A 26,943-nucleotide genomic window follows, 5' to 3' on the forward strand; every position below is an offset into this window, starting at 1 on the left:
TTGCTTCAGAGTGAATATAAATAGAAATTGTTGCTGTTTTAGCCAGAAATCCTGAGAGTCTTTCCCTCCCTTTTTTTTTTCTTTCTTTCTTTCTTACTTTTCTTTAATTAAATTAAAAAAGGCCATTCTTCTCCTCATTTCTTTCTTACCTAGTCTTAATCATTGACACCTGCTAAAGGCCTTAGCTTAAAAAGGCCAAGATTTTTTAAAAGGCCCCCTGCATCCAGGTTCATCCAGTCATCCTGATCTACATCTGGCCACTGGACCAAGATGGCTCTAGAGGAGAAGGTGAGGCTGGTGACTTTGTACAGTCCTCCCTCACTTAAATCCAATTCACTTGCATGTCATGGTATCACCTAGCTTCTAGATGTCATTACAGTTCTCTTCAAGAATGAAGAACAAAATGAGGACATATTTTGATGGAAGGGGATTTCTTTGACAAAGAGATCTGAGTTTCAATTGATAAATGACGGACAAAAGCAGCTACACCCAAAGAAAGAACACTGGGAAACGAATGTGAACTATCTGCATTTTTGTTTTTCTTCCCGGGTTATTTATACCTTCTGAATCCAATTCTCCCTATGCAACAAGAGAACTGTTCGGTTCTGCAAACATATATTGTATCTAGGATATACTGCAACATATCCAACATATAAAGGACTGCTTGCCATCTAGGGGAGGGGGTGGAGGGAGGGAGGGAAAAAAAAAATTGGAACAGAAACGAGTGTCAATATAAAGTAATTATTAAATAAAAATTTAAAAAAAAAAAAAGAATGAAGAACAAAAAGCATACAAACAGTTAATTTTCAGACGAGGAAATTAAAGCCATTTCTAACCATATGGAAAAAATGCTCTAAGTCACTATTGATTAGAGAAATGAATATTAAGACAACTCTGAGGTACCACTTAACACCTCTCAGATTGACTAAAATGACATAAAAAGATAAAGAGAATGACTAAAATGACATAAAAAGATAATGAGAAATGTCAGAGGGGACATGGAAAAAGTAGGATGCTAATACATTGTTGGAGTTATGAACTGATCCAGCCATTCTGGAGAGGGAATTTAGAATTATGCTCAAAGAGCCATCAAACTGTGCATACCCTTTGATTCAGTAATGTCTCTACTGGGCCTGTATCCCAAAGAGATCCTTAAAAAGGGAAAAAGACCCACGTGTACAAAAATGTTTCTAGTGGCCCCTTTTGTAGTGACAAGGAACTAGAAACTGAGTGGATGCCCATCAGTTTGGAGAATAGCTGAATACGTTATGTAATTAGGTATTATAAGAAATGATCAGCAGAATGATTTCAGAAAGGCCTGAAGTGACTTATGTGAACTAATGCTAAGTGAAGTGAGTAGAACCAAGAGAACATTGTACACAACAACAAGATTACATAAAGATCAACTGGGATCGATGTGGTTCTTTTCAACAATGAGATGATTCAGGCCAATTCCAATAGACTTGTGATGGAGAGAGCTATCTGCACTCAGAAAGAGGACTATGGGGACTGAATGTATTTTCACCTTTTTTTGTTCTTTGCTTGCTTTTTTTTTCTCATTTTTTTCTTTTGATCTGATTTTTCTTGATCAAAATTTAGAAGTATTACACATGTTTTCTTGTATTTTGTGTTCCTGAGGCAATTGGAGTTAAGTGACTCGCTCAGGGTCACACAGCTTGGAAGTGTTAAGTATCTGAGATCAGATTTGAACTCAAGTTCTTCTGACTTCAAAAGTCGTGCTCTGTCCATTGTGCCACCTAGTTGCCCCACACGTTTAACCAATATTGAATTACTTGCTGTATAGGAGAGGAAAACAATGGGGAAGGCCAGAGAAAAATTTAGAACCCAGGGTTTTACAAGTGTTATGTTGAAAATTATCTTTGTATGTATTTTAAAAAATATAAAGCTATGATTAGTAAAAAAAAATAAAAAATATTCTGCAAAAAAATAAAAATAAAGTGGGGGGAAAAAAATAAGGGACAAACAAAACTCTCATGGGGCTCTCATCTCCTTGCAAGCATCCAGGTTTGCAGCCTCATCGTCATTTTTTATTTCTCTCTCATCTCCCATATCCAATCAGTTGACAGATCTTGTCATTTCTACCTCTACATTATTTTTCCAATTGTCGCCACCCTCCATTAATACAATCACTGTCGCCACCCTCCATTAATACAATCACTACCTAATTTAAAGCCTAATAACTATAGTTTTTGGTTTTTGTTTTTTTCTTTTATAATCAAGATTTTATTAGTTTGGTCATCAGTATATAGATACTATGAATAAATTGTACATTTAAAAAATGCTAGAAAAGTCTAAAAATTACATAATTGTAATCCTTTTCTTAACTGTTATTCTTGTGACTTTCTTACTTTAAATTTGGAGGCAACTCTCCCTAAAAAGAGGTTATCAAATACCATCATCCTGACATGGATAAGGTATTAGGTCTTTTACAAAAAGTTCCACTAATTCTGCATTTGATAAAACTACACATACATGTTTTCCAGTCTTTTTTTTTTTTGTTTTTAAGCACATTAACAAAGTTACTGGGGGGAGGGGGGAGAACCTGTTCCACCTCTACCAAGATGACAATGTCACAGAGAGCACACAATTTTGAAGGGGAGATCCAACACTAGGGAGCAATTTTATTTAGTAAACAATTGTACACAAGATTTGTAGCCAATTTTAGACAAGATGGATACAGATCAATCAAAATAAGATCTTTAAAATTCATGGTCACAACTCCAAATTGCTATCTATGCTTTATTTAATATGATGTAAAAACTGCCTACAGAATATTAAGTCTATGTACAAGACACTATTTTCCTAATCAATATTCTATTAATTTCTGGTTATATTAACAGAAACAAAAAAACCAAATTGACAACCAGCACATGATTTCACCTCTTTAAATAGGACTTTTAAATAAAGCCACTTTAGATTGGCTTACACTTATCCAAATGTTTTTAAAAATTAATGTGATGAGATTGCCTCCTTCTTAAAAATGTGTTTTTAAAGCTACTAAAAAACTAGCATTTACAAAATAGTTGATAAAATATTCCTCTGAATTGTACAAGAAGGGAAGTAATAGAGACAGTTGTTAAAAGACTTGGTGTAAGATGTTATTCAGATTTGGTTGCTTTCTCTCCTGCTGAATCAGAGACTGGACTTTTTGTTTTTAGTTTCTCCATTTTCTGTAGGCAAGTCTTCTTTATTCTCTTCTTGGTTAGTAGCTTCTGCTTGGTTTTTTTTTTGCTCCTTTTTTTCTTTTTGTGTGAACTTTTTTGTCCTCGGATTTATCTTTCCCAACTGTCTTTTTGGGTTTAGGTTCAACTGTTGCAAGAACTAATTTAGCTTACAATCTGGCCGACCTCCTCCCTTGCTTCCCCTTTTGCAGAATTGACCTTCCTCATGAATATAAACTGCTTGCATTTATGTTTTTCCTCCCAGGTTATTTATACCTTCTGAATTCAATTCTCCCTGTGCAACAAGAAAACTGTTCAGTTCTGCACACATATATAGTATCTAGGATATACTGCAACTCATTCACCATGTAAAGGACTCTTGCCATCTGGGGGAAGGGGTGGAGGGAGGGAGGGGAAAAATCGGAACAGAAATGAATGCAAGGGATAATGCTGTAAAAAATTACCCTGGCATGTGTTCTATCAATAAAAAATTATTTAAAAAAAAAAAAAAAAAAAAAGAATTGACCTTCCTCTTGTGCATCTCGACTGTGAGTGTGGATCAGCTCCCTCTACCCCCAGAGTAGGGCAAACAATGACGGGAGTCACAGGGGTCAGAGGCAAAGAGCCACAGCCGCAAGTGCTTCTTCTCAAAGCAAGGCTGCTGGGCCTAGACACTCCTCCTCCCACCACTGAGCTGCTAGGACCCACAACAGGAGCAGTTTGAGAGCTAGATCAGCTATAGTTTTCTCATTGGGAATTTCTTTATCAAGTTTTTCCACACTCCAGTCCATCTTCTACATAACTGCCAAAGTGACAGCATAAGTCTGAAATCCTTTGGCTCCCTAGTACATCTAACACCTTTGGCATTTAAAAGTTAGTATCACTTGTTCTTTTGGGATCTTTCTAGTTTTATCACTTACTAATTCCTTTCATGAACTTTCTCTTCCAACTACACTGGCCTACTTGCCATTGCTCACGCTGGACACTCCATTTTCCATCTTTATGCCTTTTTATCAGCTGCTACCCAGACTTGGAATGGTCTCTTTTCTCACCTTCACCCTTATTTTAAGTTACTTTAAGATTCAGCCCCCAGATGCTATTTTCTGTAGGATATTCTTCTTATTGTATTCCCATCTTTTCTCCTACTCTTATTTGGAATTTTGTGGACCTATTTATGTACATATCTTCTAATGAGGAAGACTATGGTGTTTTCCATTAGAAAGTAAGATTCATAAGGGGAGGAACTTTTTATCCTTTTTTGGTACCCTAATGTTTAACATAGTATGTGGGGTATGGTAAGCCTTTAAATATAAATTTATTAATTGATTAAACATTGGAATTAGAGTCTCTTGAAAATATTGAAAAGTCATTCTGGAAATTTTAGCCTAATTTTTTATAGAGGAAAATCCAAGTAGATGGAGAAGGCCTATTGTCCATACTGTGGTTTGCAGTTGAATGTGCTAGCTGTAGAACAAAGATACATTTTCTTTAGCTAAACAATATAGTTGAACCTATCCCAGAATTGAAAAAGTGGACATGATTACATTGAGAAATACACAGTGCTTTTTATGACCCCAAATTACTTGTTAAAAACATGAAGTCCATTGTTTTAAACAAACACCAGTATTCCATTGATCCTTTATAGCTATGAGACATAAAAATCTTCCCTGAAGACTTTAAATTACAAGTCACACAGAACCATGGAAAAGTCTGTTGTTCATATAATAGGTGATAGCATATTATCAATGAAGATAAACATAGGAGGATCTGTGTAAAAGATGTTGCCAGAGAAATGTATATTTATAAAAGGCTACTCATATCAAGAGGGATACATGTGCTCTTTCAGTATTTTCTCATTGAAAGAAGGCCTACACTAGTGGGTAGACTTAATATGGTGGAATTACAGAAAGACCTGTATGCAAAAGATGCATGAAATGAGGAGGTTTGGATAAATTGTGGTTTCTGCCATTGGAGAAGAGCATCCACATGATTGAGGTCACATTAACATTAGTAATGCCAGGCATAACATTTATCAGCTTTCTTTTTCTTTTTTGTTTATTTTTCTTAGAACCTGGTGAATCACCCAGCAATTCTCCTAGCATACTAGCTATGTTAGAAACACTGCAAAATGCCCCCTACTTGGAAGTTCACAAAGATATGATCAGATGGATATTGAAGGTAAAATTTCCTACACTATTCTTATTATTATGATTAGCACCTAGTACTGACTGCTTATGAATGAATGAAAAAGCATTAAGCATTTGATATGTGTCATACTCTATGTTGAGCACTAGAGTTACAGATACAAAATATTTTGACTAAAGAATTGGGGAATTGAAATATCATGTATTGGAAGTTTGTTGGACTTTTGATATGAAAAAAATCATAGGTTTGAGTCCCAGCTTTAGCACAAATTCTTTATGTCCCATTGGGGAAAATAATCTCATTTCTAATTTCTTTCCTCTTTTTAAATAGACTTTCAATGCCATTAAGAAAATAAGAGAGAGCTCTTCTACCAGTCCTGTAGCAGAGGCAGAAGGGACAATAATGGAAGAGGTAAACTATATTGATAATATAGGCATATGTAATATATTAGCAAATTGACTCTTAACAAGGAAATTTCTAGTCTCATCTTGTATTAATGATAACAAATTACCTTTTTAAATATCAAGAAATTGACTGTCATACTTTATTTTAGAATATTGATTTGTACTTTATTTCATCCCTTCTTTGGCTTTTATTATCTTATATTTTAAGTACAGTGGTAGAGATCTTTTTAACCTTTGCTCAAATAAGGAAGATATAAGCAGTACAGAATTTAAATCTAATCATTAAGCTTCCAAAATGCCTAATTGAATTTCATTTCAGAGCTCAAAAGATAAAGACAAAGCTGAGAGGAAGAGAAAAGCTGAAATAGCCAGGCTGCGGAGAGAAAAGATTATGGCTCAAATGTCTGAAATGCAAAGACACTTCATAGATGAAAACAAAGAACTTTTTCAGCAAACATTGGAACTAGATGCTTCTACATCCACTGTGCTTGATAACAGGTAAAGAAATGTTTTTAGCCTTCTTAGGGGATGTGCAGCTCATCTATAATATATATTGTAGAGTTGAACTTCTTACTCCTGGTCACACACATTGAAATTGTTATGTATCAAAGGCAGTGCCAGCCTGAACCCAGAACTTCTTGACTTCATGTCTGATTCTCTCTGAACTATGCCATGCCCTCTCATTTTTAGACTAAGATAATTCAAATATTTCAATTTGTTTTAATTGAGCACTTAAAAAATTAGTGTTGGTTAGTTTTTTGAAATAGATTTTTGTATAAATTCTTTTCTTCTCCCTGTTGCTCTAAATCCAAAATATTTAACATCTTAATCTAATCATCTTTAATTTAGATTTTATGAACTGCCCTGTCCATACCCTTATCTAGGAATTTGTTATAAAACTAACTGAAGAGTATTTTAAAATATATTTCCCAAGACTTAAATTGTATTCCATTCCATAACCTCAATTTTTATACAGAAAAATTCCTACTTTTATCCAAAGTTCCTATAAGACTTTAACAAAGTATTAAGGTATGGTGACAGAGTTTTAAATGTATTCTTAAACCAATTTATAGATAAATTTAAAGAATAGATGTAATAGATTGCTGAATAGCTCAAGATGCTCTATAGTTAAAATAATATTCTGTTTCCCTTTTTTTTTTAGTCCAAATAGAAATTTACAAAATTTGGGGGTTTAAAGGAACAATAAGCCTTTAATTTTCTGACAACAGGAAGCAGCCTTACAGGCTGGCAATCTAAAAGGACTAAAGGACAGGAAAGAAATATGCAGGATGTAAAGATTCAAGCAATTATTTAGGGTAAATAATAGTTGATAAAATTCTCATGAAGAAGACCCAGGTTTCATATTAAATTTTCAGTCTGTAAGATTTAAGCATACTTTGAATCTGAAGTTATACACATTGATTCATGTTGATAGAGGAGTTTTTTAATGTTTTTCCTCTTGCTGAATTGAATAAATCTTTGAAATTTTGATTTGTAAGCAAGTAGTTTGTGAATGAACATTTGGATATGGTCGAATTCAAGTACATTTGCTTAAATGACAAGTAACATTATTCTGGGTTATATTAAATTATATGCTATAATTACCAGAATGTTTCAGGGTCATTAATTACAACGTAATTAACCATGTATTCCCAACTTTGTTTTTATTTTAGTCCTATGATTTCAGATACCCCTCTCATAGCTTTGGGCCCAGAACAAACTCAAATTACTGAACAAAGGCAAATTGTTACTTGTATTTTGTGTCAAGAGGAACAGGAGGTTAAAGTTGACAACAAAGCTATGGTACTAGCAGCATTTGTTCAACGATCAACTGTATTGTCAAAAAACAGAAATAAATTTATTCAAGATCCAGGTATGTCACTTCTTTCATAGCCATGATCCTATTCCAATTTAGTACTTAATTTATTTTGCCTTTTTATTTAATAACCTTTTTTATTTTACAATACTTAAAAATTTCTGACTTTTTTATTATTTTTATTTATACATTTTGTTTTTACATTGTCCATATTTCCCCAGTATCCTTCCTCCTACCCCCTCCCAGAAAGTCAACAAATAGTTGTTATTTTTTCCTAACAAGAAAAGTAAGGAGTGGGGAAGTTCGACAAAATCATTCAGTGGATTAGGGAACTTGATATTATTTATATGCGATATTTCACTCTCTACAAAGGAACATGGAGAAGGGATGGACATAAACATTTCTTTTAATTGTCATGCTTTTGGATGTACTAATAAGTTTGATAAATGGCCACTTATTTAAATACTAAGTACTAATTTTAACTGATAATTCAGGAATATGATATTGCTTTGATTAGTTCTATAAAAAAAAAATTTAAGTTCTACTTTGTAAGTACTTTGAAAAGTAATTGATGTCTTAATACTTATTAATAAGCCAGTACTTACTAATACTTTAATAATACCTTGAAGCTATGTATTTCATTACTTCCAAAAATATGTGATTTTATTGGTATAGGTGTTCCCTTCAAGTCTTATAAAAGATTTCATGAGTTACTGTGATAAAAATAAGTTCCTCAGCTGGTGAGGACTTTACAGTGATGAGAACCCTGAACTAAGATAGGACAATGTCAATGATAACTCTGTCCCTGAGGCCAAACTCTAATTCTTTCCAGTCTCAGAGGACCTTCCTGCCAGAACTTTCACTTCTTTTCCTATTATTTTTGAACACACAGTTCTTTATCCTTTTATTTTCAGTTCCAAATTCTCTCCCTTCTCTTTTCTCTCACCTATCCAAGAAGAAGGAAAGAAAAACAAAATCTATTACAAACACATATAGTCAGAAAAACAAATTTCTGTATTCTGAGTCTTTCAGTTCTCTATTTGGAGGATAGATAGCATTTTTCATCCTGAGTCCTTTGGAATTGTGATAGGTTATTTTGTTGATCAGTTACTAAGTCAAAATTGATTATCTTTACAGTATTCGTGTTTCTGTGGAGATTGTTTCCTTAGTTCTCCTTACTTCATTAGTTCATACAGGTCTTCGTAGGTTTGTTTGAAACTCTTCTCTTCATTGTTTCTTACAATATAATAGTATGTCATCACAATCATATACCATAGCTTCTTTAGCCATCCCTCAATTGATGAGCATCTCCTCAGTTTCCAATTCTTTGCCACCACAAAAAGAGTTGCTAGAAATATTTTGGTACATATGGATCCTTTTTTCTTTCTTTGATGTCCTAGGGTACAGCTCTAGATCATTACTGCTGGTTCATAGGAGGTATATACAGTTTTATAATTACACAATTTTATTATACACGGTTACACATGCACAATACACAGTTTTGGACATAATTCCAAATTGTTTTCCAGAATGGTTAAATTAGTTCATAGACACACCAACAGTTGCATACCTTTTGTACTCAAAAATCCTCTTATGTCTATAAACATACCCAGGTAGGTGTCTCCTCTATCTTAAAAAAAAAAAAATTTAACTTCACTTGAATTTACCATCTTCTTAAATTATCTCTCTTCCAAGTCTTAGAAAAAGGAGTATATTCTTATTGCCTTCACTTCTCAACCCATTTCATTCTGACTCGCAGCTTCATCACAGAACTAAATCTGTTCTCTCCACAGGTATCAGTGGTCTCTTAAATTGCCAATTTTAATGGTCTTTTCTTAGTCCCTACTCTTCATTCTCTCTGTAGTATTTGAAACTGTTAATCACATTCTCTTCCTGAATAGTCTCTTCTCAGTGTTTTCATGGTTTTCTTCCTGTCTATGTAAGATCTTAAGGTATGGCATATCTACTTTGAATGTACTCCAAGACTCTGTCCTAGGCTTTCTCATTTTTCTCTATATTTCCATACTTGATAATCTTCATCTCCTATGAATTCAAGTTATCATCTCAGTGAAGGTAAGATTCTCAAATGTATATACCCATTCTTGGTCTTCTGAACTTTAGTCTGACATCACCAATTGCCTGCTGTACATTTTGAACTGGATGTCTCACCTAAATCTCAAACAACATATCTAAAATCAGAACATCTTTACCTCCACCCAGTTTCAAAAGTTCCCATTTTTATAGTTGAAGGTACCAGCCTTCTTCCAAGTCATACAGGTATAAAACCTGGTCATCTTCAACTTCTCACTTACCCTATATAACCATTTAGTTGAAAAATTTTGAAATTTATTTCCCTGTATTATTTCTTGCACCTCTTCATTCACACAACCACACTCTATTTCATGCCCTTATCTCTTTCAAATTGGATTGCCTAATTCAAGTCTTCCCTACTCTTATCTGTCCTTCACATACCTGCAAAAGTGATTTTTCCTGAAACTATATCTAGCCATATCATTCCCTCTTCTAAAGTCTCATTCAATAAATTCCAGTGTTTCCCTTTTACTTCCAAAATCAAACTTAAAGCTTCTTTGGCTTTTTACATCCCTACTCCTTCCTATCTTTCCAGTCTTCTTATATATTAATCCTCCTCTACATACACTATAGGTTAGCAATACCTGCTCACTGCCTGTTCTTCATATTTGACACTTCATCTTCCTTCTCCACATTTTTGCATTGGCATTTCTCCATGTCTAAAATATACTCCCTCCTAACCTCTGCCTCTTAGAATTCCAGGCTCTGTAGGGGACTTAACATCTACTCTATATGTATCTTCTATGTCCTAATTTTTGCACATGTTTTGTCTCCTCCCTTAGAATGTAAGTTTCTTAAGTTGGGAATACAAGGTTTTACAAGGATGAATGTTAAAACTATCTTTGTATGTATTTTGAAAATTAAAAGCTATTATTTTAAATTTAAAGAATCCCTGATAGAAACTAGTTTGTGATGTCACTGGAGAAAGTAAAGAAGTCATTTTATATATAGCCAGATAAAAATTTCAAAGTTTACCCATGAAATATGTATCTTGTATGTAATTGAATTTATTAACATTTTTGCTATTTCATTGTTCATTACTTTCTTTTTTCTGTTCACTTATATGCTAATGTTATTTGTGTACTATAGTCATATGGCTATTAATTAGGCATCATTTTCTGTTTATTTATACACTTAAGAGGGATTGCTTATCCGTATTTAATTGAAATGTGAGTTTATGTTAATATTTTTTTTGTATTATACTTAATTGTCTTTGTACAATGGATGAATTTGCACTATCTTGAAAAATATATTCATTGTGTTGTGCTTGTGATGTGTGGTAACTAAAACAACTTGTCAAGTTTAAAAAAAAAAAAAAAGTAAGCTGACTTTGTTTTTCCTCTATCTCCTACATATGTAGTACATGCCTGGCATCGATTTTCTCTAAAAGTTACTAGTGATCTTTTGTCCATCCTCCTCCTATTTGAACTCTCTGTAGCATGTGGCTTTTTTGAATACTCTATTCTTCCTACACCTATATGACTTGGTGTGCTTTTATGATACTGTTCTCATTTGGATTTCTTACTACCTGTGTGACTACTCTTTTAATTTGCTTTGGTGGATCATCATTCATATTCTGCTCTCCAACTTCTTAGTATACCCCTTAGGTTCTGACCCTTTTATCATCTGTTTCTATGCTCTTGTTTGGTTTCTACACTCTCATTTGGTTTCTACACTCTTATAAGCTTTCATGGGTTTAATCTCTATGTAGATAACTCCCAGGTCCATATATCAAGTCCTAGCCTTTCTTCTATGTCTTTTTTTTTTTTTTTTTTTTTTTTTTTTTTTGCTGAGGCATTTGGGGTTGTGGCTTACCCAGGGTCACACATCTAGGAAATGTTAAATGTCTGAGGCCAGATTTGAACTCAGGTCCTCCTGACTTAAGGGCTGGTGTTCTATCTCCATTGCACCACCTAGCTGCGCCCCCCCATCCCCTAGGCTTTCTTGTATCAACTCCTGCCTCTTGTATATTTTGTTCCTTTTTTTTTCTTTTATTTACGTATTTATACAATATTTTCCCCAATTAAATTTAAAACTATGTTTTTTACATTTGTTTTTTTAAGACTTTTGAATTCAGATTCTCTCCTTTATCCCCACTCCCAACCCCATTAAGAAACCACATGGGAAGATATGCAAAACATCTTCTCATTTTTACATCTTTTGGAAAAAAAAACAAATCTTCTACCCTAAAAAACAAACAAACAAAAACAACTCAAGAAAAATAAAGGTAAAAAGAGAGAGAGAGAGAGTATGCTTCGATCTGTATTTAGATATAATCAGTTCTTTCTCTGGGTATGTATAGAATTTTTTCATCATAAGTCCTTTAGTGCAGTCTTGGATCATTGTACTGCTGAGAATAGCAAAGTCGTTTACAGCTGATGATCCCAGAATATTGCTATTACTTTGTATACAATACATTTCACTTTGCTTGAAGTTCATGGGAGACTTTCCAGATTTTTGTTTTGTTTTTTTAAGAGAATCCTGTTTATCCTTTCCCATACAACAATAATATTCCATCATAATCACATACCACAATTTATTCAGCCATTACCCAATTGATGGGCATCTCCTCAGTTTCTCTTCACATTCTGAATGGTTGTATTGCCGGCATCTCAAACTCACTGTTTCCAATACAAAACTCATTGTCTTTCTCCTCCACTTTTCTTCCAAATATTCCTATTTCTATCAAAGGTACTATGTCCTTCCAGTCAGCCAAGTTTATAAAAACCTTGGAATCATCCTTGACTCCTCACTCTCCATCTCATATATCTAATGAGTGTCCAAATTCTGTTTGTTCCTCCCCAACATGTCAGTTCTGTTCTCTTTGATCTCTACTCAACAGCCATCACTCTATTCCACATTCTTAGTATCTTTTTCCCTACCAGTGGTTCTCAAAGTCTGATCCAGAACATCCTAGGAATCTCTGAAATCCTTTCAGAGAGTCTACAAATTCATAATTAGTTTTTATTTTTAATGTGATCAATATCTATAACTATAAACCACATAAACAAAAACTCTTTGGACAGATCCTCAATCATTTTTAATAGGATAAAGATATTGAGAACAAAAGTTTAAGGACTACTGCTAGACTGTCACAGTAACCTTCTAATTGATCTCTTTGCCTCAAGTCTTTCTCTGTTTCACCTCATTAACCCTACAGCTATCAGATTGATTTTCCTAAGCATGAGTCTGACAGTAAACATTAGTGGCTCCCTGTTACCTCTAGGATCAAATGCAAATTTCTCTATTTGACATGTATATTCCTGAAACTGGAGCCACCAAACCTTTCTAGTCTTAATATATATTATTTGTCTCTATAGTCCAGCCAAACTGGTCTTGCTGATATTCACATACTTTTCCTTTGCAAAGGCTGTTTCCTAGTTCTTCAACATATACCCTTTTTACCGCCATCATTTACAATACGCTTTCCTTCAAAGCTCAACTCAGGCACTAGCTTCTGTATGAGGCCTTGTCTGATTCTCTTCCCCCTCCAGATATCAGAGCCTCTTGCTCAAAATTACCCTCAAAAATAATTTAATTTTGTTTTCTGTATGTACTTATTTGTATGCATGTTATTCCCTCAAATAGAATGTAAACTAAGCATTCTGAGACCAGAGATTATTATTTTTTTGTCTGTTACTAGCAAAGGACTTGACACATAATAGGTGTTTAATAAATGATTGATTTAGCTTTAAGAGGATAGGGTCATCTTTAAACCATGATGGAGAATTGTTTTGAGAGCACATTTTTTCATTTGGAGAATAAATGCTTTTTTTTTTCCTTCTTATATAGAAAAATATAATCCATTATTCATGCATCCTGAATTGTCCTGTGGAACACACACTGGTAGCTGTGGGCACATAATGCATGCTCATTGTTGGCAAAGGTAATTGCTATTCAGTAAATTAGAAAATGTTAAGCTCATTTTAATTCTCAAAATCAAACTTTTAAACTATTAAAGGAAGTTCAATACCAGAAAAAAGAACACCAGAATTGCAGTGACAAATATCTTATTTGGACAAGTTATAAAGTTGATGCACCCTATTTGTTGCTGATAAAAGTAATGATTAACAAATATTCATAAGATTGTATGGGCACATATAAAGTAGTATTACAAGTAAATATAACCCTTTCTTCCTTTATAAGGAAGATACTGCATATTGACAAATATGAAATACTATAATTGGAAAAGGAAGATTTAAAAAGTGAATTCAGTTTCAGGAAGGGCGAGAATTAACCTCTTGTTTTGGAAATGGTCTCTTTTCTGTCTTTAGGCTCAAGTTGAATAGTCTTGGTTCTTAGGGAAGTCATACTAGCTACTTATTTTCCCAGGCTATCATAGCTTACTGCTGCTAAAGACAACCTACAGCTGTCACCACCTTAGGCATGCCATTTTGTATAGAATAAGGCCTAAAGCAGCCATAATGTTTTTTTGAGTTTCCCAAGCTGGAGTTCTTGGGAAATAAAGCAAAATAGTCATAGCCCTGGATCATCTTTACTACTTGTGCCCACCCCTCAAAGTTGATATAATATGGGATTATTTCATGATTGTGAACATAGAAATATTTTATTATTTTTACTTAAAAGTGGGAGATAGTGATAGGTATCAGTTACCCTTTGTCAATAGAAGTCTTTTAGACAGGATGAAGAAAAATTCATGCAGACAAATAAAAGTTCACCTCTCCTAAAACATAAAATTCATTATTCGTATTCTAAATGCTGATTATAAAACTTGGAAAAAATTATTGCATGGGAAACCAAGATACCTCTTTGCAAAAAATACATTATTTATTTACTTTGATAAATATATTAAATATTTCACAGGATTCTGGTAAATATAGTTTCTTAATAATGCAATACAGTTTCCTGCTACCAAATCTTCAGCAAAAGAGTAAAACCTACGATTCTCAGAGCTTCATCTATTTTCTGGATTGTCATTTGTGAATCATAGAAGAGCTAGGATCAGCCTTAGAGTTATCTAGTTTAACACTTTTCTTTTACAGATGAGAACAAGCCCCAAAAATGGTTGACTTGTCCAAGGTTACATAACTAGTTGACGCCAGAGCTGAATCTTTTGTGGCAACTATATACTTAGTAAATCATTTTTTAAAGTTAAAAGTTCGTTAAAAGACCTAACAGTTTTTGTTTATACTTAAAACTCCTATTTTAAAGGTATTTTGATGCTGTACAAGCAAAGGAACAAAGAAGACAACAGAGATTGCGTGTGCACACAAGCTATGATGTAGAAAATGGAGAATTTCTTTGTCCCCTTTGTGAATGTTTAAGCAATACTGTTATTCCTTTGCTTCTGCCTCCAAGAAGTATATCTAACAGGTATTCTAGCTTATAATACTTCATTAATGAAGTGAAAATATGCATTAAAGATAATGACATATTAATCATCTAAGTTTGTAAAAATTAGGGCCAGATAATATATGTTCCTGTTTAATGTTTTCAAAGCATTCTACAAACCTCTGTTAGTCATTTCTTAGAACAAATCCATGCAATATATTTTTCATTTCCATAAAGGGGGGTTATAATCATTGCTCACAAATGCCTCTACATTGTATAGATATTTTTAAAACTTTCATATTTGGAAATTAAATCTTTATAATCTTGCCTTCTAAACATTAAAGAACCTATCACATGTCCAATTTTTTCATTATTTTTCCTTTGAACTCTATAATGTAGCTTAGAGGCCTCAAATTGTCCATACTACAGTATATCTTAACAAATGAAATATTGTTTTTTAATAAATGCCTCTAGGAATTGCAGACCTAAAAGTAATATATTTAGTAGTATGTATGTATATTAAATTAGAATATTTTTTAAATGTCTCCAGACTTTTTTAGGTTTTGGAGATCTAATACTTTGATATTTCTGTTCAACCCTTTAAATATTTATGAAGAGTGAATTTGACTTGACCTGTAAACTAAGTCCACGTGTCTCTTATTTATTAGTATTAAACACTGGTAAAACAGGAAACGGGATGTTTGGTTCCAGACTCACCCTCTTGAGTGTGAATATATATATATATATAAAGAATAATCTCCAAGTAAACCCATCTTTTATCTTGTAAGATAAATCCTGTGGACCTTATAGCTTTAGTAGTAATTAATAGTCCCCCCCCAAAAAAAAAAGGGTTTTTCAAGAGAGAATTGCACCTTCTGCTATGATTGCTAGAAGTTAAGATTTTTAAAATAGTTCTTTTTGTTCAAAGCTACAGAGTTCTCCTCAACATGCCCTGAAAATATGTAGTATATAGAAAAACATACTTAGTGTTTTTGAGTCAAATATAGACATATGTACTTAGTCACTGTACTGTACCATTTCTACAGCTTGGTAATAGTTATAAGTACTAACTTATAGGTATAATACCACAAATTTCTATAATCATAGCTCTGTCCACCTTTCACTTTGACAGTATCATCAAACTTCTTCCCCTCATCATCCAAATATGGTATATTCTCTGTCTTTTCCTCAACACTTTCACCTATGGCAATAATCTTAAAGTTAGATCACATGGACTTCTTATTGTTTTGCTCTTATATTCTGTCAGACTCAGTTTTATTCCTTCCTCTGCTTCTTACCAGCTCCTAATAGTTTAGAGATGTATTAGTTTTGATATTAGTTTTTTGGTTCCTCTTCCCAATACCAGTTTGTTGCTTAGATCAGCTTCTTACAAGAGAAATGTATTTAGCCCTCCATTATGCAAGGTTTGTGATATGCCATCAGAAGACAACAAATAGACTGGAAAATTTAGAAGTTAGTACTAAGGATATCAACAGGTATTAGTAATAAAGCATTTTAAACAGTTCTTTTCTTACAAGTAATCTATACTTCATGCATTATTGTTTGGGTTCTTTAAAGGAATTTGAAGTCAAATCCACTATTCATATAACTATAACATTGAGATTATTAAGGAGCTGGTTAAAAAAAAGAATGAGAGTTTTTAGCCTCAAATCACATTATTTAAAAAGTCAGATTTGATTTTTTAAATAATGAAAGTATAGTATGATATTGAAATGAGTCTACTTTTTGGAGGAGACAAAGATTATAAGTTGCAGAGAACTACATTAGAAATTTGTAATTCAATTTTATGAGTTATTCCTAATTCAGATATGGAGTGGGGGGAGTTGCTTTGTTCACATATAAATATTTTTAGATACACATATCTTAGTTAAGAGTGGTTGATGTTTTAAAGTTTAAAATTCTACTTTTGGAAAATTTAAAGACAAACATTCTAAGTTATTTATATTTATAGTAGACTAATAAATAATAGTTTTTGTTTTGAAAGCACTTGTATATAGTTTATTTACTAATGCAAATGTGATTTTTTTCCTCGTAATTAGTTGAAAGAATTGAAGTATATTTGTGATTATTTGAAGAACTCCTATGTTTGATATCTTACTCTTGCTTGTTTTTTAACATTGCTTGTCATTTCTGACAGGCTAGATTTTTCTGACCAGCCAAATCTTGTTCAGTGGATTAAAACCATATCTCAACAGATAAAAGCATTGCAGATCCTACGGAAAGAAGAAAGTAAGTTTAGTTAAGTTCTGATTTCATTTTTTCCATAGGGGCAAGCACTGAGTTACTGTTTTAGTTACTATTTTATTACTATCTTTGAGAGCTTGGGAAAATTACTCTACCCCTTTATAATAATAATAATTTATTATTTTATTTCTAATTACATTTCACTATTTCTGTGAGTAGGTGTAGTATTTCACTTCTTTCAAGTGTATAATGGAAATGATAATACTACACCTACTCACAGAATTGTTTTGAAATGAGATAAAGAACTGTAAATTTTTTAAAGTGCTGTTTATATGAAGACAGTCATTACTAACAAATCAGCTAGTTACATTATTACTGACATTGTTTTGTCATCAAGAAATAGGAGCAAATTTGTATCAATATTTAAGAAAGCAAAGCAGCTTAGCCTGGTCTCTCTTACCACCCCACCCTTGCTTTCTAAAGTCTTTCTATACTTGCCATCAGGAGTCAGGTTATCCCAGAAAAGATGACGATGACAACAATAATGGTGATGATGATGACAAGGATGACAACCACATCCTGAGACAACCATTTTATTTTTTTTAACAGCTCATAATTGTTAGGAGTCTTTCTTTATTCCCTGTTAGTCTATTCATTTGTACCAATCTGAAAATCATAGAGTTAGAGGTAGAAGAGGCTTTAAAGAAGTTATCTAGTCTAGTGCCCTCTTTTTCATCTTGGCGGGGGGGGGGGGGGGGGGGGGGGGGGAATGGGGGAAGGGGAGGGGAAAGAGTAACTTTCCCAGGCTCTCAAAGGTAGTAAATAAAATAGCCTAAATTCATCTTACTGCAAATACAGCATTCTTTTCATTATACCTTCAGCCATTAAAGCTAATTCTGTCCTATAGGATCAAAACAGTCTATCTGGAAACTCTTCTAATAATTGAAGACATGTACCACTTTAGACATGTACCAGCTGATCAGTGTCCTTCCTGAAATGTAACTATTGAAACTGGACTCAGTACTCAAAATGTTGTCTAGTTAGGAGTAAGTGTTGTCTGTTGAATCATATTCTGGACACGTATACACACACCTTAATCCAGCCTAAGAAGAATATATGAATATATTAGTTTAACTTTGCCACATCATATTATCAATTCACTAATCATCTTCTCCTCTAAAAACCATCTTTCATATAAACTGCTACCTAACTATATATACTCTTTGTCCTATACTTGTACAGTTGATTGTTTATAACACTTTACATTTATTCCTTAAATGTATTCATTCCTTTAATTTAAGGAATTTAAACCAATATTCCAAACTTTGGGGATCATTTTGGGATCCGACTTATGCCATCTAACATCATACTATCTAACCCGCAAAGCTTCAAGTCTTTGAGACTTAGACATTCAGCAAATTGTGGTTATATTAGCTGGCATTTAATTTTTGTTTCAAAGAGGAGATTAAAGAGCTAGGGAAGCCCCATTTTGATGGCACAATTATGAGAGATTAAGGAGGTTACATTGAATTTCTAAGATTGTATCTATAGCTTCTTTGACTTATCATTGCTTTTAATAGCCAGATAAAAATATTTTCAGTGGTTGAGTAGTGTGTGTGTATGTCTATGTGTGTATACTATATAATGTGTGGCTTTTCTTGTAGGTACTCTGTCTTCTGAAAACTCAGAAAGTATGATTGAACCACAGTTCCCTGAAGGATTTAGGCCTGATTTTCAACCAAAGTTAGTCTTCTCATCTTACGTAAACATTATAAATATACAGTTCATTTTTTTCATTGTTTTTATTGATATTTTTTACTTTTATATGACTTTCATCTTCAAGTATGTTCTTCACATCTCCTCTATTTATAGATTCATCTTGTAACAACAAATAAAAAAGAAAGGAAAAAGAAAAAGGTTCCATAAAACCAGTGAATCTGTCAGTCAAATCTGAGAATATAGGCTGTGTTTCAAATCTTAGACCTCCCACTTTTTCATTGAAGTAAAGGAGGTGTATTTTCTCATCTCTTAGAGCCATTTTTGATTATTGTTATTATTATTATTAGTATTCATTTGCTTCTTTGTTTATTCTATTTATGTTATTATCATTGTATATATTGATATAAAATATATGCTTATTTCATTTTGGTCATTTCATATGAGTTAGTGTTTCTCTATATTTTTATATTGGTGCTTTATTACTGCACAATAATATTCCATTCCTTTTGGGCATTATAGTCAATTTAGCCACTATCTAGTTCTTTAATATGTTTCTATGTTTTCAGAATTAAACATTGTAGTATAATTCTGGTTTGTGTGTTGTTTTTTTCCTCTCACAGCAAAGATTCATATAGCAAATTCACATTTACACATGTGCAGTATATTGTGGAAAACTTACTGTCTTAAAAAAAATTAAAAATTTGCACATTGAACACATATCAAATAGAGGGAATAGCATCCAAGAAAGTTTGCCTTCAAATTAATGTGAGCATACAATAACTAACCCCATATTTGTCCACTTCAGGAATCCATATTCTGAAAGTATTAAAGAAATGCTGACAACATTTGGAACAGCCACTTACAAAGTAGGACTAAAAGTTCATCCCAATGAAGAGGATCCTCGTGTGCCTATAATGTGTTGGGGTAGCTGTGCATATACTATTCAAACTATAGGTAAGGCCCATTGTAAGTCAGTATGGTAATGTAAATAAAAGACAAACAACTACCTCAGCAGCAATATCCAGATTGACAGATTATAAATTATGAATGAACATTTAAAAAAAAAATCTCCTTGGGGACTGATTTCTTATAGTTCAAAAGTAACACTTTTGAATTTTAGCTCAATATTACACATATTACAAGTGAAGTGACTTAAAAACTCTAGCACCTAAATTTGATCATTATATTGTTTTCTATAGAAAGAATATTAAATGATGAAGAGAAACCATTATTTGGTCATTTGCCTTGCCGACAGGTAAGATCTCACCTTGTTCTTGATTATATGAAAAATATGAATGGGATAAATTTAAGATACTGTTTAGTGTTTTGAAGTTTTTTAAATTATGAAGTAGCTACTTTTATTTTGGTTCATCCCCTTCGTATTAAAACATGTTCTTTTATGCCATTTAAAATCATTTCATTTACTTTTCATGAAGACTTAAAATAAGCTTCATATGTAGAATTTCGGCTATGAACATAGCAAAAACAAAAAATGAAATAAAACATCTGCCTTGCTCTAGAGCAAAAAATTCTTGATTGTGGTCCAAACCAGATTAAAATATAATTAGGAAATAATTAACAAATTAAGTAAAAACATAGTAAGACATAAATAATACTACATTTAAAAATTAAATCAATATGCAACTTGTAGGGATTTCTCTGTACCAACTAATGTCCCCTGTTTGTCCTTGAGTTTGACACCTGCCATTCAGGGTCTTCAAGAGTAATAAAGCCTGAGGACAAGAGTGGCAACGAGGAGAAGAGAAGTGTGGTCTTATGGAAGTCATCTTGAATGAAACATTTCTTTTCCTGTGTGGCAGCTCTAAAGGCTATCAAATACTTATTTTGGCTTTAAGTAATAGAGATCCTCTGAGCTCTTGTTCTTCTATTAAAAACTGAAATTGGAAATAGACATATGACAGCATAGCAGTCTGCTATGGCAGCGAACACACCTTTTGGGAGTGTGAAGAAATGATTATGACATGAGAAATATTGTTTCATTCTTATTTATATCTCTTTAAATCTTATAATAAGTTGATTGAGTAAAATCTTCCTAAATGAATTGTCTTAAGTATAACAATGTACTTCTGGAAATGAGAAGTGGAAAACAATGAGCAATCAGAGATTTATTAGATGGATAGAAAATCTAGTTTATTCAGGCAATTTTAGCTGAAATGTTTGGCAGATATTTTTCCATCTTTTAAATTCCAGGGGAGGCTTTTCTAAATGTAGTCCCTTGTTTTTCCATAGTTGTTATTGTTCAAATCTTCTCAATTATGTCCAGCTCTTTTTGTCCTCATTTGAGGTTTTCTTGACAAAGATATTGGAATGGATTGCTGCTCTTTTTGTCTTTCTGATTACAGGCTTAGCACTCTTATCTACTATGCCACTTAGCTGCCCTCTAACACACAGTATTTTTCTATAACCCCCTCCCCCAGAAGTTCTCTGAGTAAATTTTATCTTCCCTCAGCTTATTACTATCACGTGTGTGCACATGCTCACACATGCACAAGTGCTCCTAAACACACCCCATTTCTCTTCTTATCTCAAACACTAAAGCCCTTGACACCTAAATTGTATTCATCCACATCACAATCAAGACATTATCTATATGCTAACCATTTGTATGATATTTGTGATGTAAATGTCACTTTACATGAGATAATACCTTCTTGGGACAAATCAAAAGGCTGGGATGTAAAGTGAATTTACCCTAGTAAATTCCCAAAGAGAATAGAATTCTGTGTTCTTCATTTTTAATAGTTGCCACTGTGAAAATACAAACAATTCATCTGTAGCAATTTTGTTAATAGTTAATACTTCCATTTTCTCATTTCAGGACGACTGTCTCAAGTCATTAACAAGATTTGCAGCTGCACATTGGACAGCAGCATCATTTTCAGTGGTGCAAGAACATTTTTGTACACTTTTTGCATGTAAGTTTTAACATTTTGAAATGTTTTTCTTAATGAGTATAAAAATAATAAAATAAATATGCATTTTTACTTAGTAAAATAATTTTTCTTATTTAGCACATTTTTTTAGATAGAACAAGCCCTGAAATATTTGAACATAAATACCTTTCAGGATGAACTAAATTAATTTTATAAGTTATTGATTATAGATTCATTTGTATCTTGTGGGAAACTAATTTTAGATATTATTTAGTTTTAAAATCAATTTACTGTTTACTAATTTATTTTTGTTTTTATTATTCAGCACTAGTGCCTAATGAGAAATATGGAAATCTTCCAAGCATATTAGATATTGACATGTTTCATTTATTGGTGAGTATGTTCATTATGATTACTTTCTATAAAGCTGAGTTACTCACATAATTAGTTTGGTTAGGGAAGAATTATCTAAAATATTTTATTTTTCCCAGTTACATGTAAAACAATTTTTTACATTTGTTTTTAAAACTTTGAGTTCCAGATTTTCTCTCTTTGTCCCTCCTATCTCCCTCTCCCATTGAGAAGGAAAATGGAAAATTATACAAAACCTATCCATAAAAGTCATGTTGCAAAAAAAAAAAAATATATATATATATATAAATATATATATATATATATATATATATATATATAAAACAATTTCACACACTTCCCCTCCCCCCCCCCAAAAAAAAAAACCTCAAGAAAAAAAAATTTAATATGTTTCAGTCTGTATTCAGACACAATCAGTTCTTTCTCTGGGTATGGATAGCATTTTTCATTATAAGTCCTTTAAATTAGTCTTGGATCATTGTATTTCTGAGAATAGCAAAGTCTAGATTTTATTTTAGACTTTGTTAAATTGAGGTCTTCTTTGAAAATGGTAAAAAAAACAAATAAGAAAATACTGAAAAGAGAATTGTTCTAGTTAAAAGAATTCTAGCTATTGGTATCAAAAGACTTTCTAGTTCTGAGTCAGTCTCTAGAATTAAAATACTCCCTGTGACTTAAGCAAATAATTTAACTTTTCAGTGCTTCAGCTACATATCTGATACATAAGTTATATCCACTCTACCTAATTCATAATGTAGTTGTGCAGATAATATGTATAGTTTTTATTGTGAAAGGTAAAATAGGACAAATTAAATAATTTAGGGCAGAATTTTCATCTCAAATCCTTTGTTTTTTAGGTGATTATTGTTGACCAAGAATGAGTGAAAATTCTAGTTTGTGATCTCTAATGAGGAAGATCACTTGGGGCAATTAGGTGGTGCAGTGGATAGAGCACCAGCCCTGAAATCAGGAGGACCTGAGTTCAAATCTGATCTCAGGCACTTAATATTTTCTTGCTGTGTGATCATGGACAAGTCACTTAACCCCAATTGCCTCAGGGTAGGGGGGAAAGGAAGATCACTTGATCAGATGATGAATATTTGGTTATAGAATAGAGAAATGTAAAAAATACTTTGGTTAAAAAAAGTAAAGGAAAATTTAAAATAAAAAGAAGTACATAATAGAGTCCCTATTTCATAGATAGTTCTTTTTCAATCTTTTCATCTATGAAAGTATTCGTGGCTGTTGATGACTGTCATACTCATAATTAAAAAAAAAAATAAGGTGAATATTCTCTGATACTTAGTGTATTCTGTCTCTTTCCTAGGTAAGCTTGGTACTCTCATTCCCTACTTTACAATGTCAGGATTTTTCAGGATTTAGCCTCACCACTGGAGATCTTCACATTTTCCATCTTGTCACCATGGCACACATTATACAAATCTTGCTTACCTCATGTACAGGTAATGACTTCTCTTTAACATTCTTTTGTTAATTTCTTTTAGAAAACACTGAGTTATCTCATGTTTGTTTTATTTTTTTGATCACTTAAAAGATGAATATATAAATTGTAATTGGATTATGTTACATTACAACTGCAAATAAAATGTTTTTGAATTGGAGCAGTCCATTTTTCTATATTACAGGAAGTAAAATTCTACAGAAATGTGCATATTTTATTTTTATTTGTTGCCTTAAAAAGAAATTCTTATTTGTTATGATAGCATATATTTAATATAAATGTAAATAAGTTACTAAGCAAATTTAGTTGTTTGCTTTGATTTTTCAGTTATACTCATAATAAAATATTTTAAAATAAAATATTTAACAATCTTCTGTGGGAAAAAAAAAACCAAAACAGTTCTTTTAAAGCACATTTAGTTATGTCAGTACCTTAAATACTCATTGATAGTACATAAGGGATGGCATATGTATGCCCAAAGAGTTTTACAGTGTAATGGCTACACATTGGTGATTCATATAAGATTTGTTTTTTACTATAAATTTTAAAGCAATATATTGAACCGGTTTTAATCAATGAAAGAGGCAATGAAGAATTTGACAGAAGAGTAAATATTTGAAAGAAGTTAGAGGCCCTTCATTAATCATGTTAATATTTTGGGTTTTTTGTTAAAGTTAATTTTATTCTATTCTGTTTAGCACTTATCTTATACATTGTTATTTCTGAACACATTCTATTAGTAATTTTAGTTCATTTATTCATAGTTCTTTGAGACACCTGTCTTACTCTGGAAATTTTTTGAGAGAGCAAATAGGCAATGTTGGGGGGGGGGGTGGGAACAGGCTCAAATGGAAGAAAGTAGATATAATCTAATAATGGACTACAGGACAGATTTAGAAGTGAAATGAAAATTCAGAATGAACCATAGTATGTTGTCCAGTAGAGTCAAGGCAAATATTCAGTGTTTGTTTATTTTTAAGGAAAGTTAAGGACCCCAAGCAGTTCTTTTCTGACTTCTATCTTCTAATAGCTATGCTCTTATCATAACTCCCTTCTTCCCTAATGGGTCCACCTATTCAAATCTGATCTCAGAGAACAGTTGATTTGTGATCAGTATTTTGTTAGTTAACTAGTCTCTTTATGAATACATTATTTGGTCCCTGGTGGCCTGGCTTATTGAGCTGAGTATGTCCTATTGTTGTCCTACTGTTGTGTTGTCAATTTCTACTCGTCCTGGTGACTGGGATTCTTTTACTATTGGGAATGAGGGGTGAGGAGAAGAGGGAGTATGGGAGTAAAGCATTTCATCTCAGGTATTTCATTTGAGGGCATAAAGTACTCATAATTATTTGGAAATTAGTGATGTTTCATTTTCAATATACTTTGCTGCCAAAGATAGTCATACTGATGTTTCCTTATCTTTTTAGAAGAGAATGGCATGGATCAAGAAAATCCTACTGGTGAAGAAGAGTTAGCAGTGCTTGCTTTGTACAAAACACTTTGTCACTGTGCAGGAAGGTAACATCTGTACTACATAGGAAGCATGTTGCTCTTCTACATGAGCTTTACCATGCAGAAAAGGTTTTTGACATACAGTAAATACTTGCACTGTAGCATTTTTTATTTTTACATTTGCATTCCTTGTGATGCATTTAAGTGGCACTTTTGAGCCTTCCTATTATAAGTAGGTGAACGTTGCATTGTCAGTGACATTTAGGAATGGAATTGAGCCTTTTTGCCTATCATTGCATGAACAGTGAGTGGCAAAGTAAGTAGAACTCAGAATCAGAAGCACTTCCTACTTAACTTCAGATATCCTCCAGTTATTTTCTTAACAAGCCATGTCAGCGATTCCCTGATTGAGGAGAAATTTAGGCTGCTTGCTATGGAAAATAGAAAGAGGTACCACAAAATTCTCAAAACAAAATTATTTTTAATTCAATTAGACTTTTTCAAATGATTGTTTTCCCCACTAAATAGTTGCTCAGTGATCTCAAAACTTTATTACCAGTTAAGATCAGAAGGAATTCTTCTTATTATAAAGGATTTACTATGATTTTTTAAATGTGACTTTCCCTTTTGCATTTTAAATATTTACTTTACAATAGTACACAGTTACACAATTTGTAGACATCTACAGATATGTACATAATTATTAGTACTGTAACGTGAGTGGGAACTGAATGGACTTTTAAGTAAATCAGGAGTTCTTAATCTTGGGGCTGTGGATTTGTTTTGTTTTGTTTTTTTTTAATATATTCTAACTGTCTTTCAATGTAATTACTTTCTTTGTAATCCAGTGAGTTTTTTCCTATATTTAAAAAGATAATGGTTCCATGGGCTTCATCAAATTGCCTAAGGAGCCATGTCACAAAAAATAGTTAAGAACATGCTAACCTACATAACCTCAGTCATACCAGAATTTACATTATTATTCTAAATGAAGGTAGAAGATAAAGAAAAGTTGCAGTTAAATGAAAGGATTGCTCACAAATTGTTCTTGGAGAGAAAAATAATGGGAGTTAATGAAATTTTGTTGTGCATCCAAAGGCAACAGAAAAAAAGGTTATTTTGTGAGACATAGTCAACTCATGATCCTGTCCATTATGAGCATTCTTAACTAGACCAATTAAAGACAATTGCCATTTACCTACCAACATCTGTTGAAGAAAATTTGGAGGTAGAGAAGTTATAAAAAGAACATAAAACCAACAAATGAAATCAATGCACAATTGATAACTAATGCAAAGTTGGGCAAGGTAGCAGTTGCCAAAAAATTTATTGGAAAACATGACTCAAATTTAATAAACAAAAAAGGCCAAAGATTTGTAGTGCAATGAAGATTTGCACTCATGTGAGCCTCTTGCCTATTTGTTTCAATAAGAGAGTAGGCACTGAATGGTGAACATTAAAGAACATCACAAAAATTGAAATATATTCTAATAGGCAAGAAATAACTAGTACAAATATGGGAGTCTTTCCCAAATCAACTGTTTTTGTATAGATAGGCAACTTTTCATTGACTTTTTACAATATGTCAAAATGAGAGTTGATAGAATTAAGACAAAGATTTAGAAACTAGAAGTAAAAATAAAGAGAATGGGGGCAGCCAGGTGGTGAAGTGGATAGAGCATTAGCCCTGAAGTCAGGAGGACCTGAGTGCAAATCTAGCCTCAGACACTTAACACTTCCTAGCTGTGTGACCCTGGGCAAGTCACTTAATCCCAATTGCCTCAGCAAAAAAATGAATAAAGAAAATATAAGCCATAAAATTAAAGCATAAATATGGGAAATTGACAAATATTGTAATTTTTTTAAAGATGTTAAACCAATGTAAATCAATTGCCACAATAAGGAAGCC

At 32.7% G+C, this 26,943-nt stretch overlaps 1 protein-coding gene across 2 annotated transcripts in view; it reads left to right on the plus strand.

Moving 5' to 3' along the window:
* UBR2 (ubiquitin protein ligase E3 component n-recognin 2) overlaps positions 1 to 26,943 on the plus strand; it is a 151,822-nt gene that overhangs the window by 110,452 nt on the left and 14,427 nt on the right. The window contains exons 27-40 of one of the 2 annotated variants that reach the window (XM_051996972.1): positions 5,251 to 5,360; positions 5,658 to 5,738; positions 6,051 to 6,229; positions 7,405 to 7,604; positions 13,431 to 13,524; positions 14,811 to 14,972; positions 17,089 to 17,180; positions 18,800 to 18,878; positions 19,660 to 19,808; positions 20,054 to 20,109; positions 21,694 to 21,790; positions 22,074 to 22,141; positions 23,448 to 23,583; positions 25,010 to 25,100. In XM_051996972.1, coding sequence (XP_051852932.1) covers positions 5,251 to 5,360; positions 5,658 to 5,738; positions 6,051 to 6,229; positions 7,405 to 7,604; positions 13,431 to 13,524; positions 14,811 to 14,972; positions 17,089 to 17,180; positions 18,800 to 18,878; positions 19,660 to 19,808; positions 20,054 to 20,109; positions 21,694 to 21,790; positions 22,074 to 22,141; positions 23,448 to 23,583; positions 25,010 to 25,100 — 1,594 coding nt within the window. Of the gene's footprint in view, positions 1 to 5,250; positions 5,361 to 5,657; positions 5,739 to 6,050; positions 6,230 to 7,404; positions 7,605 to 13,430; positions 13,525 to 14,810; positions 14,973 to 17,088; positions 17,181 to 18,799; positions 18,879 to 19,659; positions 19,809 to 20,053; positions 20,110 to 21,693; positions 21,791 to 22,073; positions 22,142 to 23,447; positions 23,584 to 25,009; positions 25,101 to 26,943 lie in introns of those variants that run through there. The other variant, XR_007953528.1, reaches the window with a different exon arrangement.

This window comes from Antechinus flavipes, chromosome 4, assembly GCF_016432865.1.
Source record: "Antechinus flavipes isolate AdamAnt ecotype Samford, QLD, Australia chromosome 4, AdamAnt_v2, whole genome shotgun sequence".
In the NCBI taxonomy this organism is placed as follows: Eukaryota; Metazoa; Chordata; class Mammalia; order Dasyuromorphia; family Dasyuridae; genus Antechinus; species Antechinus flavipes.